The 17,792-nt window shown below is 37.3% G+C and overlaps 1 protein-coding gene across 1 annotated transcript in view; it reads right to left on the bottom strand.

The window, feature by feature from the left end:
• Positions 1-4,143: 4,143 nt before the first annotated feature.
• Positions 4,144-17,792, bottom strand: part of sema3bl (sema domain, immunoglobulin domain (Ig), short basic domain, secreted, (semaphorin) 3bl) — a 44,408-nt gene continuing 30,759 nt past the window's right edge. Inside the window, exons 7-16 of the mRNA XM_017468824.3 lie at positions 17,437-17,585; positions 15,209-15,323; positions 15,007-15,076; positions 14,628-14,772; positions 13,399-13,630; positions 13,202-13,293; positions 13,070-13,111; positions 11,525-11,750; positions 9,540-9,673; positions 4,144-8,803 (exon numbers count right to left, since the gene is read on the bottom strand). Of these exons, the coding sequence (XP_017324313.1) occupies positions 8,339-8,803; positions 9,540-9,673; positions 11,525-11,750; positions 13,070-13,111; positions 13,202-13,293; positions 13,399-13,630; positions 14,628-14,772; positions 15,007-15,076; positions 15,209-15,323; positions 17,437-17,585 (1,670 nt within the window). The 3' untranslated portion in view covers positions 4,144-8,338. The remainder of the gene's footprint in view (positions 8,804-9,539; positions 9,674-11,524; positions 11,751-13,069; positions 13,112-13,201; positions 13,294-13,398; positions 13,631-14,627; positions 14,773-15,006; positions 15,077-15,208; positions 15,324-17,436; positions 17,586-17,792) is intronic.

Here is a 17,792-nt window from a genome sequence, read left to right as displayed (position 1 = left end):
AGTATCAGTGATGAACTGTGTGAATCTACAGAGAAATCAGCCTTTAGGTCATAGCATTCATAAACATATTTAATTTAATATATATATATTTTTTTACTTATGAACATCTGTGGTTCTGTTGTTCTTGGTTCCACAAAAGTAAAAAACAAGCCTTTTTTAAAACAATTTTTATGTATGTTTCCCTTCAAAGAAAGAGAGAGCTTAGCCCTGCTAGCCCATTTATACCATCTGTCTCTGGTGTGATGGCATTTCATCTGCCCTCATGTCTTACACAGGCCTCAGCAGAGACAGCGTGGATGATTAATGCCCGTAGTTAGCCCTAATTACATCCTGTTAGGTATACACTCATTAACCCCTTTTGCCTCTTGTTAGGTGTGTTGACATATCGGAGTTAAGGTTTCCATGCCAGCACACTTTCAGTCATTCGGCACTTTCAGTTTAACACACACACACACACACACACACACAGACACACACTTAGTCAGCTAGTCCCTTTGGACTGTCAGTCTTTCATTCTCCAGAACTGCATCCTCTTTTTTTTTCTCCACACCTTCTTCACTCTGTGTGCTTGATGTCTTCTTTTTTAAACAATTCTCCCAGATATCTCTCTCTCACACATTCTCCCTTTCTTCAACACACTGTTTATAGGGCTGTTTTTGAAAGGAGGTTGAGAAAACAAATGCATGGTGATGACGGAGTAGAGAAAAGACAAATGTAAAGGATGTAGGAGAGAAAGAGGAGTTTACACAGTCAGCAAAAAGCACCCGAGCTCCACATATGAATAGAATTAATTAGGCTTCGAATAATATTGCCTTTGAAGATCAGCTGACCAAGATTGAAAAAAAGTACGTAGTCATGTCACCAGAAATTCAGTGTCCCAACATGTAGTGAGCCAGGGTCCTTAGCAGTGCTTGAACTTGTGTACGCGATATACTGAGTCACTTCCTACTGAACTATGATGCTGGTTAAGACATATGCAGTGTTTGTGATTGTGGTGTGTTGTAGTCCTGGGCAGCCATGTTTGTAGGCCACACTGTATTCTGGGAGTTGTAGATTCCAGTGTGCCTTAACAAGGCTTGCTGAACTGTGTCAGATTTTCTGTTGAATGCAAAAGTTTGCATACCCTTAAGACAAAATTATGAAAACATAAATTGTATTTATAAGAAGACGTTCCTTCATTATCAAAAACTTTTGCACTCAGTTGTATGTTGTTGTTTTTGTTTTGTTTTTTTTATCACAAAATACAGTCTAGTTGTTTATTATAGTTCCATTTTACCAGTAGAAATCTTGACATGCTGGAACGTTTCAACAAGTCGGTTTAATTAAAAGAATTCTTCTATACTGATGTGCAGAAGGTGGTTAGTTTTAGATGTGTATGGGGGGGGGGGGGGGGGGGGGTGTTGTATGATTTTTTTTTTTGGAATGAACATGATATGCAAGGAAAGCAGGAATTGATGTAAGTGTGTTTACTGTGATCTTATAGAATTTCATGTGTTGATTTATTTTCATAAACAGAGGCTTGCAAAGTTTGTTCTACACACTGAGCAGCAGTCAGCAGTGTCTTTGTTTGTTTTTCAGACATGAAACTCATATCAGATTCAGGTCAGGAAAATCACTGTATGCAGACATACGGTGTACGCTTGCATGCTTAAAACTGTATTTCGTATGATGAAAATGTACAACGTTTTCTTTGGTTGGCAACACTTTAGATTAATGAGTTCCTTTAATAAGTAACATTATTTATGACATTCATCATTAATAACAAATCATGAACTTTGGAGGTAAGTTAGGAATAAAAGCTTTGGAAATACTTTTATATGAAAATAATCAACAATGGGCTGGTGTGATGCGACCCAAGAAAAAGTACAGGTACTGCTACCACGCCCGAGCTGAAAATGTCCCTATAACATCACATCCTGAAGTGTTTAATTCTTCTTATACTACAGCAATTTGTGAAAAACACTTTCTTTAAGCAATTTAGAGTTACATTTGAGAGACAAGTTCCTTTTATCGCTTACATTATAGCAGGTATAAACAGTCGTTTCCTCACCAGCCTTAAGTTAATGAGACAAAATTTAAATAAAAAAACTGCTGAGAAGCTCGAAAGCACAATCGTCTTTCCTGAAGACGCTCCCGTAGCATCAAATGGTCACATAAACCAAAAAATGCTAATTAAATGTCAATGTACAAAATACAGAATGCATATTTTTTTATCTGTTTATTATTAGGCTTAGATTTTGGAAGTATGGTTATGTGTAAGCCGTTACTATAGAAATGATAACTTATTAGAATGAGCCCTGTTAAGCTAACACCTTCTGGCCAATCAGAATCGAGAACAACAGTGCTCGATAAGTAATGATATTAACAACGTTTTGCATAAATGTTTAATTTTGAATAAATAATGAAGAATGTTGATTCCTAAAAGTAAGTTTACCTAATCATCATAAATGAAATCACAACACGGTATAAAATGTTGGTAATCAGTTCAATGAGAAACCGTCAGATATAAAGTTGTCAAAATAAGCAGTGGTTATAGTAAATGTTATTTGAAATAGCCTTAAAGTGTAGACCTTATTGAGACATATATGTAAATTTCAGTGCTTTGCCTCATACATCAAAAGTATCTAATACTAAGGTCATGGACTGCTAAAATTCATGGCTATTTATTAGATTTTATCTAATGTAGTTGATAATGGTGGCTAAAGGGACCTTAATGCAAAGTGGGTTTTTCTATATTTTCTACTTATTCGTTGCAACTTTTTGCAAACAAAACAAAGCTGTGTTACTTTAATTCTTGTTTTACAGTACTGTGCAATAGTCTTAGGCGAGCAGTAAGAGAGCAGTAAACAGTAATGAATTAAACAAAGCCAATATTTGGTGTGATGACCCGTTTGCTTTAAAAAAAAAAAAAAATTTAAAAAATAAAAATATCAGTGGTCTCAGGTAGAATTAGTGCAGTTTTATAAGGCGACGAGCTGTAAGTTTTGTTGATCATCTTGCAGAACCAGCCAGGGTTCTTCTGGAGACTTTGACTTTCGCTTATTTTTGCTGCAAAACCCAGCAGCCTTCATTATGTTTTTTTGTCTGGAAAGTGTCTCTTAATATGTTGAATATCCCCTCAATATGCTGCTTTCTTTACTGACATACAAACATTTTTCTGTAACATTTAATTTTGTGATGGAAAACTAAAATGTTTTTTTTTTTTTTTGTACTGATTCAATAATGTAGAGATCATAAAACAAAAATCTACAACAAAGTTTGTACTAAAAAAAAAATAAATAAAAAAATAGGGTGCCTAAGACTTTTGCACAGTACTGCATATCTTCAGTAAATTGCTTCAACTCTAGGATGGTCAAGGTCATGGTCATAGTGGATACAGAGTCAGTATTATGAACACTGTATGTGAGATGGAAATACACCGTGGATGCAAAACTAGTCCACAGGGCACCGTGTACACACACATTCTCACATTCATTCACACCTACAGGCGTCGTTAATTCACCTACTGTACTGGCATGTTTTTGGGAGACAGAAAGAAACCCATGCAGACACACAGGAACTTCCAAACTCTACACACTCAGTAATCTGAGCTCTGAATCAAACTGGTAATCCTGAAATCTTGATGCAGCAATGCTGCGCCTCTGTGTCGCATTTTAAAGCGATATAATTGAATCAAATTATGTTAGATTATACTTGCTTTTATCACAGGAAGTTGAGAACATTTATGTACACTTCTGAAATGTAACCATGCTTTCAAGTCTGAACATAATTTCAGAAACCAGCATCACAAACAAACAGCATTTGGACTTGATTACGGTTCTGTACAAATCAGGATCAGTTAGCATGAATTATAGCTTTAAGCGATGGGTTTATGTTCAGTGCGGTCTTTCTTTGGCATATAACGTATATATATATATATATATATATATATATATATATATATATATATATATATATATATATATGTTCTTTTGCAGTAGAATAACAAATGATTAAAAGCCCCTATATAGACTGATCACTTAATCTTGTATTCTGGTTACGTGTGGTTTTCAAATCCAAATCATATACAAGCACGCACATGCAAAGGACATGAAGGAGAAAGACAAACATCTCACCAAGTAACTTGAAGCCCACAATTGTGCATATGATAGACATTTCTACAATCTGGAACATATTTATTCCATTTTATTCATTTATTTTTAAAGACAAAACCCACATCTGTACACTCTGCATGCAAGGATCTGTTTTAAATAAGACATAAATACATGACATATACCAAGACAAACTCTTCACACACACTTTTTATGTGTTATCTGCAGATAAAATGAAAGTACAGTGTTATTTCAATCTGTTAGTTAAATCAGTCCATATGAATGCAAACTTGGCTTAATCAGTGGTTTGGATCCAGTATTAAATCTGAAGAAGATCCATGGAGCTGCTATGGTTATAATATTTGTGTGTACAGTCTGGAAATTATTGAAATATAAATCTAAGTATTTCAACATAATGAATGAATGATTGACGGATTATTTTATGGTTAGAGCATTTATACCGTGTGTCCATTCTTCTTAGTGCATCTGTGATCTGCAGTGAGATTCAGTCACAGTTGGGTATACTCAAGTGCAGGCTTGACAACCTTTAAACCACTGAGTTATCACTCCAAGATCAATCTTTTTCTTCTAGACGAATATAAATCACAGATGAGTCTTTTGGACTCTCTTATATTAACCAGCCCGTACAATTTTTTTGCTGCAGCTTTTTTCAAAATGTGCCGTGCAACTTGCTGAGCTTTTTTTCATAAAACTAATCGAATTCGCGAAATTGGAATTGCGCAAAATTGTTTTGCACGATCTTTCACAGTGATGTTTGTTGATAAATGAGATCTTTTAGATTTACTACATGAATTGAAGAGGGCTTTGGCTGAATGCGCGCTGTGATGGCGTCACATGACGTGTCTCAGTCCGAATCTGTGGAAAAACCTGCGGTAATTTTGAAAAATCGCAAGCTCCTTCGAACACTGCAGAGTTTACTTGATTATGCGTTTATTTATATGATCGCAAAATCCTCTAGGGACTAATTAACTGACACCCTGGAAGCTAAACCCCCTTCCAGTGTCTTGGTAATCTTGCAACTTGTCTCGAAGATGCAGCATCGCTTTCAAGGTAAATGGAAAATGTTTTGAGTTCATCAATATGAAATATATAATAGGATTGATTAGTGTATGTTCGACTTAGCTAACATTAGACTAGTATTTTGTTAACATCAACTAACTATGCTTAGGGGTGACAAAGAAAAATGTGGCAATTTTTCTATCGGGGGGGGGGGGGGGGGGGTCAAATCTAACATTACAAATAATTTTAACGGTAATGATAAATCGCAATAGAAACTGGAGTGTGCATATATGCCGTGTTTCACGATAACCACCAGACGTTGATGTAGACACTACAAAAGTAAATAATGACTTGTGAAAAATGTACAGACTGTAAATGGATGCATTAAGCTGAACCCAGTCATTTGTTGGAAAACTGAATGAATGCCATTAACAGCTATAATGTTATTTTTTATAGCATTATGAAAAGCTAGTAGTGCGGCAGCAAAAGATTCGGATTGATCTATGTTCTGAAAGTTTCTTTTTTTCTGTCGATGGTCTCTGAATCAGGGTAGATTAGATCAACAGCAATATTTTCAAAGAAAACAACTTGTGTGTTTCCAGACTTCTGTTAGAACAAATGAATCATTAAACTGAGTGATGTAAAAGCAGCTAGGCTTAACAGGGGGAAAAAAAATTTCAAACCAAACAACCATGAAGGCTTGGCTCCTTCTTCATTTGTACAACTGAATAGGGTTTTTTAAAAGAAATCTTTCTTCTATTTCCAAAACAATCTGGATGCTTAAGCATATTGTACCACATTACCTGACTCTTAAATTATATTTGAAATTCAGTGTTTTAACAGTGCCTTAGTCTGCACATCACATAATGCCTTACATTACAGCAGTACATGAAAAATGAACAGCTGAAATGTTACACCATCAGAAATAACAACATACAGGTAACATTTTCATTCCTCGCCTTTAAATACACCTTCAAAACCTTCAAATTCCAATTAAATAGCTTTTGTACATCCTCTAGAAGCTTTTACAAAAGTTAGAAAAGTGACCCCCCCTAATGAGGTGTAACATTTGTGCACCAAAAAGCAGGGTTTTTTTTTTTTTTTTTTCTGAGAGTAAAGCAAAAGAAAGCTAGAGTTATAAGAAAATATGAAGATGAAACTGATTTTGTTTTTCTGTTAATTTTTTTTTTTTTACACCACATCGCTGTTGTACGGAAGCCCCAAGAGGACGCCATGCATTATTATTTTTCTTTCTTTTTTGTTTTCTCATGATCTCGCATTAACCATATTTGTATTCTGGTGGTATCAACATAACAAAACTTGTTTTCTCGTGATCACGACTTCGTTTTTCTGTGTACTCGACATAACACGTTGTTTTTAATGTTCTGGATGCAGCATAAGCTTAGAGCAGTCCCGCAGCATCATGCACTGTAAAACCAGATAGTTCATTTAACTCAGAAAATTTTAGGAAACTAATTACCTCAAAACTTTTAAGTTGATAAATCAATTTCTTTAAGCCAGATACACTAAATATAGCAAAAATTTCATTCAAACTTTGTCATTTAAAATAAATTTTTGTTATATTTAAGTGTATTTGGCTTAAAGAAATTGATTTATCAACTTAAAAATTTTGAGGTAATTAGTTTCCTAAAATTTTTTGAGTTAAATGAACTATCCGGTTTTACAGTGTGGATGAACAAATTAATTTTCACTTTGATCAGGGACTCACTCAAGCTGAAATACGTCTATGTCTGTCAGTGACTGACAACTTCCACATTAGTGCCCGACACTTGAGAAGAGCACACCCCTCTCTCTTAATGCGGAGATCAAGTCCATCTCTACAGCGGGTAATTATTACATTTATGATAGTGATGGTGAAGACGCCAATGTGCATGCAACACCAGTCCCATTCACAAGGCGTGTGATTTTCCCGTGATAAAATTACGTCGTGAGAAAACAACTTTTGCTATGTCGAAATCACAAGAAAACAAGAAAGCGGGGGGAAAAAATAATGCATATGGCCTCTTAGGGCTTCCGTACTGTTGTATAGTTGAATCTCACATGCTGTTCTATAACAGTGTCGCTTGGACAGTAGTCCTGGTTGCACGTTTTATACTAATGTGCTCATTCGAATACAACATCATTTACAATTTACACAGGGACTTGTATGGCAGACGTTCCACATAAAATGATTAACAATGTGTTTAATCATTAATACGAGAGAACTTTCTTAAGGAACTTTCTTAGCATTTTTGGAAGGAGTCTCCAGGGTCACCACTTTGTCACAGTCATCGTAAAGGTTTTCAGTCAGACAATGGACATTGCGCTTATCTTATTAATTTAAAAAGGGATTAGAAAAGGGGGGTTAATAAGGAAACAGCTGCTTATAGCTACAATAACATAAGTAATAACAAGAACTAACCTGTATTGCAGACAATCCACAACATTAAATGTAACTATAAACGGATATAATGCATGGTGTGTCTTTTTTCCTTTCTTTTTTTTTTCTTTTCTTAAATAAATACAGCATTGTTAGTGTTGGCAAATTGCTGTGGTATAAGAGGAATTAAATACTTCAAGACTACACAACTGGTACTAGCCCCACATCACCCCATTGTTGATCAGTTTCCCTTAACTGCACACCCTATCATGTTTTATTCCTTACAATAATCCACTTATAACCAGTAGTTTGCAGTAAAAGCCAAATAAATAGGCAAATTACAGCTTCAAAAAGTTCAGGTTAAAAAGTTGGTCCAAAAAAATAAAAGAAATCAAAAATACAAATACTGCAAGCGCTTTTAAAACCTGGATGATCATGAAGGTATTTGGCTTGACTCCAGCCTTCTGAGAGTGATGTTATGAACACACCCAGATCTTCTCAGCACATACAGTAGAAAACTACAGTAAACTGAATTTTTATAGAGGAAAAGGATACGTCTGTGTGTGTGTCTGTGTATGTGTGTGCGCCCAGATATTGTCTATTTCTTCTGTTGATACGTCAACTGTCGTCAAATTCTGACAAATGACATCGCAATAATACGTTAATAAAGAAAATGTAATATAAAATTTGCTCCACAGTTATGCAGAGTTCTGGAGACAGTAAACACATTCCACTTGTATGTTTGAATGTCAACGTCTTTCAGCTTGAGAGGTGTTTTATAAAATTATACTAACCCTCGTCTCTTTGTCCATGAGTTCATCTCTAGGTGTGTGTGTGTGTGTGTGTGTCACTCTACTGCGTGTGTGTCTCGTGGCATACGATGCCGTTCCCCGACATTCTTACTGACTCTGGTTTTCCGTGCTACATCTTGCGCTTGCCTGTATTTGTCCAGCATGTTCTTGTGCTTCCGCCGCAGTTTTTCATTGCACCAGACGCGCTCACAGTATTGTTCTACTTGAGGAAGGTTTGATGGACCAATCAGCTGCAAGACATCCTTAAACCAACCCTTGGATGGCGTTCGGTTAGCTGAGCCCGTATGGGAGGGACATGGAGACCAAGCCTTGTGTTTACTGTCTTGTGACAGTAAGTCAGCCAGTGTGTCCCCTTGTAACACATCCAGCCACACACGTGACAGCGTCTGAGAAAATCCATGTTCCCGAGAGCGGCACACATAGACGCCTTCATCGTGTCGTAACACTCGCCTGAATAGCAAACCTTCTTCTGTTTTTACCACTCGCTCATCCAGCTCCACCTAAATGCAGAAAATGTCATTCAAATAAAAATACTTTAATCCAACTTAAGTATTTTGAGCTTATTTAGTTTTTTTTTTTTATTAATGTTTGAAATGACATAATTATTAAAATACAACATATTATTGCACTAGTGTAAGCTATTAATCTGAAAATGAGTAGAGAATATTGAAATATGATTTATTTTTCATGTATTATACAGTTTTAAGGTATTTTATCTGTTTATATACTGTACAGATGCAATAAAATCTTATTGTTCTACGTTCTCCAATATTTATTTGTTTATTTCAACACAATCAACCTTATTAACATAGTCAAGGCAATGCTAATTCATTTGTATAACGCATTGAAGTAGAAAAAAATTCTTGAAAAAATTACCATTAACAAATGAGCAAAAGTTCTATTTTTTTTTTAACTAAACTGATATTTAATAAATATAATAAAACAGTAACTTTTTCAAACCCAAACACTGACAAATTTGCCCTATATATAATAAATGTCTAGGAAAATAGAGCAGTGTTTTTCAAATGTGATGTACAGAGCTCTAGGTGAAGCAGACCATTCTACCTCTATCCATCTTCCAGTGACAGGATAGCTACCGTGATGAATGATACGGTCTGGGAGCTTTGTTGAGTTTTCCCTTATGTCTGGGATTTTGAATGTAAACAATAAACGGAAAGCCTTTGAGTAAAATGTTTTATGCCAAATGTTCGGTTGAAAACTCTTTGTCTGTCTCACCTCCTCCCGATGTTCATCCCGCTGGATGTGCCAGGTGACGGTGGCTTGTGGAGATCGAGGTACACACTCCAGAAAGGTGCTGTTGTTCTCTGTGCCGTACACAACCTGCATTTCAGTTATGTCCACATCTTCCACTGCAGACAAAACACACAAGTTTGAGGACACACACATGCTCGTTTCAACTGTTATAGTAAAGAGGATTGTGTTTATTTTTGCACCAAAGAGCCAAATGAATGCGAGAGTGTATGCGAGTGTATACACAGATAAGTGCTAAAAGGTGTGACAGTCATTCAATGTGGTTCATGTAGAGGCCAAGTTTTACTGATGTAGGTGTGTGTGTGTGTTTAGTGATGGACCTGTCAGTCTACCGAAAAGTTCAAATCGGTTCATTTAGCAGGTAAAGCTTAAGTTTCCAAATCCAGGTGTGTGTGTTTGTGTGTGTGTGTGTGTGTGTGTGTGTGTGTGTGTCAGGTGTGTAAGCACCTTACTGCCTTTTTTTTGTTAAATTTTTTTGCTCATTCTCTCTAAAGTGATGAGAGATGGTCTGCAAGTACTTCTTAGTTGAAAGGTTCACGAAGTTTACCAAAATCCAATGTTTTTCTAGCACTGTCAAGCTACAGATAACTTCTCTGAATAATGCCACTAACAGCATCGTGCTTGTGTGTGAGTGCTTGTTAAGACAGTTTTATACATAGTACGTGCTGTTATTTGTTCTCTGAATTTGATTTAAAGTTACTTATGTTATTGTAGTAAAGATTCATGCTTTCTGAATAACCCAGCTTCTTTTATTTGGGTTTTCAGGGTCTCATATTTATGCAGTGCAAAGTTGACGGCATATCTAAAATAGCACCATATGCATAACCTTGATAGAAATAAAAGTGAATAAAAGCATCACGACCTTATTCATGGATGGATAATTTAAGCTCATCTTATTTTATGGGTCAATTAATTTTATTATTTCCTCTTACTGTAAACATCCTCCAGCTTTCTGTTTACTGTGTTCTCTCAGACTGACATGTGCTGCAGCCAATCAGCAACAAGCATGTGATGTTTACTAAGGACCTATCCTTTCTATTTTGTGTTTTTAAATTTATGATTTTAAATTACGATTTTGCCTTAGTTTCTGAATTCACTATCTTGTTTTTGATTTTGTTGTTGCATTTTCTGATTTGCTGTGGGTTTATATTGGTTCAGACCTATGGATAATTTGGATAGCGTGGACAAGCCATGTACCGGCATGTTTTTGGACAGTTGGAGGAAACTGAAAAACCCAGAGGAAACCTACGTGAATACAGGGAGAAGATACACAACTCTGCCCAGACAGTAAACCAAGCTCAGGAACCCTGGACCTGTGAGGTGGCACTGCTAAACACTGCGCCACCAATTTTGTTGTTGTGTTTTAGGATTGTTCATTTGTTTTGCATTTACAGAGCACCATATCCTACGGTTAAAATTATCTTGATTTTTCTACAATAAAAATAATGAATAGTTAAGTGCTTGGACCCCTAACACTCTACTACATGAATTATTACATTTGCATTAAAATGTTTTTATAAATGTTTATTACTTGAACTAGTTCAAGTCAAAAAAATATATTTAAAAATGTTGAGAACATTTTTTGTTGAGGTATTTGGTAAATTGTTGCCATATGGCAACAATGTGCAATGGTGGAAAGCATCATATAGTCAACAATAACACAAACTGTATGAGATTAGAAGTCCAATCACCTATTATCGCATGTTGTTGCCATATGGCAACAATTACATTTTAACAGAATGTGCAAAATATATAAATTTGTTTAAATGACAAAACAAAATGAATGTTAACTTACCTCACATAGTGTTTAAATTCTTTCCTTTAAGTATTTTTGCATAAATATTGAAAACTGCATCAAATTTTGAGAGCTCTCTGATGATGACGTTCACTATGCCATGTGATTGCAGAATCACTTTTTTGCACGTGATTGCACGTGATTGTTTTCTTACCACTCTGGTTCTGGTCTTTGCATTGCAATGCTGGGTTTGCGTGTCTGATGTCCTGCCGGCGGTAGCGACGCTTAGAACTGGGAAAATAGCGTGTGCAGGTGTGTCCATCCCAGGCGCAGTAGGGGTCTCGTGCCAGGCAGCACTCGGCACATGCTTTACCGTACATGCTGCAGCGATGCAGTGGAACCTGCGCTACGCCAGCACTCGAGCCCACAAACAGAGATTGCTAAAGGGGTTGGAGGGTGAAAAAAGAAACAAACTTAAGGCTCATATGCAGCATACTATTTTTTACCATCTGTCGACAGTGTAAAAGATTTTGAGGTGAAACAACTTGATAGCTGAGGTGATGAATGTGAGAATGAAACATGACATGGTATTTTTGGTTCATTTTACCCTACGTGCAAGAGGACACTATCAAAAGTAAGATGTGCAGAGGTGAGCAAAAGTCTTTGCTTGAAGGATTAATGGTTGTTTATGATGAATTGTACACAATAAGGAAAAGGACGTGAACTTACAAGCTCAATTTTGATTAAGGTAATTGCAAACGTTTTGCCAATGAATCATCAAATATTAATTAAAACGAGAAAATGTTGGCATAAACTATTGAGGCAGCACTTAATTCAATTTTATTCTATTTTATTTGTATAGCGCTTTTTACAATGGTCATTGTCTCAAAGCATCTTTAAAGAAATATATAAACATGGGAAAGTGTGTGGATTAATCCCAATTGAGCAAGCCGATGGCGACGGTGGCAAGGAAAAACTTCCTAAGAGGTTAAGAGGAAGAAATCTTGCGAGGAACCAGACTCAGAAGGGAACCCATCCTCATATAGGTAACAATGGATACTGTAAAAGCAAAGGAAAGTTCAATAGGTAAATTGGGGAGGGGGCTATAATTATAGGAATGGTTATGAATATGAATATGATTATGATGAGGTTGTTAGAAAATACTTTTGCCTCAGTCCCTTAGGTTTGAGGTATGCACCGGTTTTTTTGTTTTGTTTTGTTTTAATGTTCTGTGCCACCTAGGTCCCATGGGATCCCAATCCTGATACACACTTGACATGAATGCTGTCGTTACCGGAAAATGAACTCAATCAGGAGAGTATTGTAGCAGCTAGCTGATTTGTCAGAAACTGACTCAGTCTTCTTTATTTGTATTATTTGATTTACAGGTTGGTAATCAGTGTTGAAAATGATTGTTTTTCAAAATGAATCACACTAGTCAAGGGTGAGTATCTTTCATGTGTCCCTACCGAATTTCAACACACACCCCTATGGTGATTGCTCAAATCTTACCTAACACATTTACTTCAAGTCTGGGCAAAACAGAGCAAAGCAGGTGGTGCTGCTTGGTTTCCATTATTTAATTCATTTTTCACTGCCAACACACACTGTCTGATTGAGGTTAAAAAACACATCTGTTGCTTTGTGTTATGACCTGGACACGCTTGAATACCATTTTCTGAAAAAAATGCGTGTGCCAGTCCTTTCACTGGAATTTCAGTGAAGTATCTGGAAGGACTGACGGTGTACGAAAGCTCACCCGCTTCACTGAGATCTCCATGGAGGTGATGGGAGTGGGCACCTGATGAAGATACATAACATAGAATGAGACAACGAAAAAAATCTTCACACTGATATAAAAAAAGATGAATGTGACAGGACACAAACTCACTTTGAAGACCTGCAGCTCCTCCAGCGTGATCTCTTCACTGGTGATTGAGTTGCCATTGCGCAGTGCGATGACCTTCAGGACGGTGCCAACATCTGCATGGGTCAAAGGTCAATGAGATTTAATCATACTGACACGAACAGGACTAGCACGATTAAGTTTAAGAATACACTACGCAAAGAGACACCCCTGGATTTCACCTGTGCCGATGAACATGACGTCGTAAGGGCCGTCCTCGGCCAGCGTGCGGTCCACGGTGATGTGTGTGAGTTTGTAGGATGTGGAAGTGCGTAAGAGCAGGGGCTGATGCTGAGTTGGGTACACAACCCGCCACATGAGAGGATGAGAGCGAGCAAACTGCAGCACAGCATCTGGGAACTCCAGAGTGCTGCCAAACATACGGCCGGGCTGGGCAGTGATTTTACTGGGGCACTGCGAGAGGGAGAGAGAAAGAGAGAGAGAGAGCGAGGGAGAGAGAAAGAGAAAGAGAGAGAGCGAGGGAGAGTGAGAGAGAGCAAGAGAGAGAGAGCGAGAGTGAGTGAGGGAGAGAGAGAGTGAGCGAGAGCGAGGGAGATAGAGAGTCAGAGAGAGAATGAGAGAGCGAGGGAGAGAGAAAGAGAGAGAGCGAGGGACAGAGAGTGCGAGAGAGTGAGGGAGAGAGAATTAGCCATTGAGAAAGAAATTAAGAATAATAATAAGGCTGCCATTAGAAAATGAACTTTTGCAACACACTTAACTGAAGTGTTGATTGTGAATACTAATGATCAGAATAGCTTAGTAAAATACACCTTTTGGCCACTTTATTAGGAACACCTGCACACCTGCAATTATCCAACACCATGTAACCATCCAGTAATGTGGCAGTGCAATGCATTAAAGCATGCAGATATAGGTCAAGAGCTAATAGTTCAGGTAATGTTCCCATCAAACATCAGAATGGAGAAAAAACGTGATCTAAGTGACTCTTGGCTTTGTCATGGCAGTTGATGCTCGACAGGCTGCTTTTGAGTATTTCAGAAACTGCTGATCACCTGAGATTTTCATGCACAACAGTCTCTAGAGTTTATACAGAGTGGTGCAAAAAAAAAAAAAACCTCTATCGAGCAGCAATTCTGCCGGCGGAAACGCCTTGTTGGTCAGAAAGGTCAGAGGAGAATGGCTACACGGTACGGATACAGTAACTCAGATAATCACTCCTTATAACTATGGTGAGCAGAAAAGCATCTCAGAATGCCTTTAGACAGGTGGGCTACAAATTCAGACGACTACATCAAAAATCACTTCTGTCAGCCAAGAACAGGAATCTGAGACTATAACAGCACAGGTTCACCCAAACTGAACAGTTAAGGATGGGAAAAATGTTGCCAGGTCTTTTAACTGCTTGCATCAGATAACAGATAATGGGTACTTTGAATATTTTGGTTCTCACCACTCCAGGTCTGGGATATGGGACACGTCCTTCATAAGGTCCCCACTGGTAATCCGGTCCCTCTTTATGAGCAAAGGGCCCGTTGAACACCTCACGAATATCAGCCATGTTATACACACACACAGCATAGCCCTGGAACACGTTGCTGCAGGAACACACACACACACACACACACACACACACACACAACGGAACATGTTATATGGTACTGTGAAGCCATGAAATGAACTATAATATGTAACATTATTATGAAAAAGAAATATGAATCAGTCAGTTGTAATCTTGAAATGAAAAACTTTCCAACTTAAAGCATTATCATTAGTTTCTACTAAACTCGTAATTCTAAACTCATAAACTTGTAATTTTATCCCAGAAGTACCTGATGGTGCTGAAAATGGCATAAACTTCTGGATTTTTTTCATCCTTTGTCCTCAGAAGAAACACGTCCTCTGTACACACACACACAAGCGATTCGAAACATATATAAATAATAATATATACACACAGTATATATGGTGATTCATGCATATTTCAGTGTGTGTGTGTGTGTGTGTGTGTGTGTGTGTGTGTGTGTTTCTCACCCAGCTGGTCAAAGTGTGTGTCTATGCCGTGAGGTCCAGGAACAGAACACACCAATCGAGCTTTAATAAACGTACTCCATTTATTCACCAGTACTCTCTTCCCTCCAACATCATTCTGGAACACACACATAATTCATAGTTATTATTTATTTTGTATTATTTATTTATTACCTTGTTGTGTACAGTAAAATTAGGTAGGTCCTCTTAAACAAGACAAGCAGGATTTTTATTTTTTTTTTAGAATATAAAGCAAAGTTAAATCTTCAGAATTGATTTGAAATTATAATATAATAATAATATAAATAATGTATAATAATAATAATAATAATAATAATAATAATAATAATGCAAAAATATATGAATAAATCAGGTTGAAATCTGCAAACTTATATGTACTCTAACAGAAATGGTGAAATGTTATGCTTACACGACCCCGAAGGGTCTATTACCTTTTGTATCATCAGTGCACATAGACAATAAATGTAGTGGATACACAGTTATATTTTCCAGATTCAACAGCACAACTGCGAAACGGAAGACTGTGTAACAGACTGAATAGAAACGTCTTTATTATATTGCTTGATGTTTGTCTGTAAAACTCCAGGTAAAAGATATAGTTAAGGACCTTGGTGTAACCCTAGTGATGGATTATCGTTTGATTTTGGTGTAAGTAACATCTCTAGAACTCCTATGATCATCAGAAAATACGAAATATGCTAGCCGAGAAACCAAGAATGCTTTCATCACCTTTATCTTGGACAGATGTTACCTGTTGTAAAGGGATTATTATCAGTCAGATTATTAGTAGATTAAACTAAGGCTAAACAACAACCTAGAAAAGAAGCCTAAAATTCATTCATACTTTAAAACCATAGTTCTCAAAGTAGCAATAATGAAGCATAGACCGGGGGGGGGGGGGGGGGGGGGGATTTTATTAATTAATTTAATTAATTATTTATCTGGTTCATTTGACATTAAATACACTATATTTGATCCTGTTTGTGATTTCCACAACAGTGGAAATCACAAACATGATCAAATATAGTGTATTTATTATTAAGTTGTTATAGTTATTGGCATGTTTGACCAGACACTTGACGTGAATGGGATTTTAATCCAAATCTCCACATCTCAACCGTGTAAAAACATGTAGCCTATGAATAATGTCAACTTTAATCCTTTATTTTAACGATCATTCGAATCAAAATGAATTATGCAAATGGAAAGTTTGAAATGAACAAAGGTCTATGGACAAAATATTACTCTACACATTTTATGTAAATAATCTGTGTAATGTTTGAATAGTTGGATTATGTTTGTGAAATAATTCTGTACTGAGAGGGTCTGAGGAATTTTGGCTGCAAACAGTTTGAGAAACCCTGCTTTAATGGAACTTCACTATAATGCACAAGGAGCAATGTATCAACGCTGTGACTGACTGAAGCCAACTGTGTGTGTGTGCGTGTGTGTGTGTGTGTGTGTGTGTGTGTGTAAACTGCTTTCTAAGTGTTCCTGTGGGAACAAGCTCTTAATATCCCATAATAACTCTGACCATAACACATACAAAGTTCTAATACTGTAACGGATTTGCTGCTGTGAAGCGGAACATCTGGGTGAATAGACTCGCACACATTTATACTCGCATAACCTTACACTCGCACACACTTACACTCGCACAGACACTCAAAAGTGCGTGCTTTAAAACACTTGAGGGATGAGGAACAGAGTGTGTATATAGAACATGTGCTGCCTTTCCAACACTTGCGTGTGTCTGTTATTGATAATAACCACACCTGGGTTTAACTGGCCCTAAAGGAGCATGTTTGTGTGAGCATGTGTGCACGTATGTGTCCGTGTGTATATCGGTGCAAGTGTGCGTTTGAATACTGGGGACAGTAAATTGTAGTCGAGGCTGAGGTGCGAGTGAGGTGACCCTTAACCTTTTTCAGTTTGACCTCTAGGTCATAGTCCTCGGAGAGATATTCACCTTACTGCAGAAAATCCATGAGCATATTTGCTTGATGTGTGCGTGTGTGTATGTGTGTATGTGTAAATGTGTGTGTGCGCACATGCATGGCTGTGTGTAGTGTGTGTTAGATTTAGAGGTATGCCAAATATTCTGCAGCTGTGTGTATACGGAGGGAAAAAACATACCAATTGTTCTGGCATGTTTGTTTCTCTTTGAGTGTGTGTGTGTGTGTGTGTGTGTGTGGTAAAGCCAGCCTCACCGCACACACTCGTCCAATGCGTGTGTGTATTGCTGCCTCTCCCTCTCTCTCCTTAGCCTCGCTCGCTCTTTCAGTGAAAAAGAAGTAGACTTTATCATCATCTTTATCTGCGCTGTCTGGAATGAGGTGTGCAGCCACGAACCTGGGTTCTGATCACACACATACACACACACACACACACACGCAAAGAAAGAAAGCTGACAAATACATAGACAGTCTGATAAATAGTCTTGTGTGGCTAAGAAAGCCGTTTGTTAACTCTTAATAAATCATTCTCTTATCTAGCCATAGCATCTGAACGTACGTAAGAAGATCAGAATGAAAATCAGAAGGTGATGTCATGCAGCTGTGGTCTG

The sequence above is a fragment of the Ictalurus punctatus genome, chromosome 5 (genome assembly GCF_001660625.3).
Source record: "Ictalurus punctatus breed USDA103 chromosome 5, Coco_2.0, whole genome shotgun sequence".
Classification (NCBI taxonomy): Eukaryota; Metazoa; Chordata; class Actinopteri; order Siluriformes; family Ictaluridae; genus Ictalurus; species Ictalurus punctatus.
The sequence above is the reverse complement of the archived record's forward strand: the minus strand, read 5'-3'. Positions and strand labels throughout refer to the sequence as shown.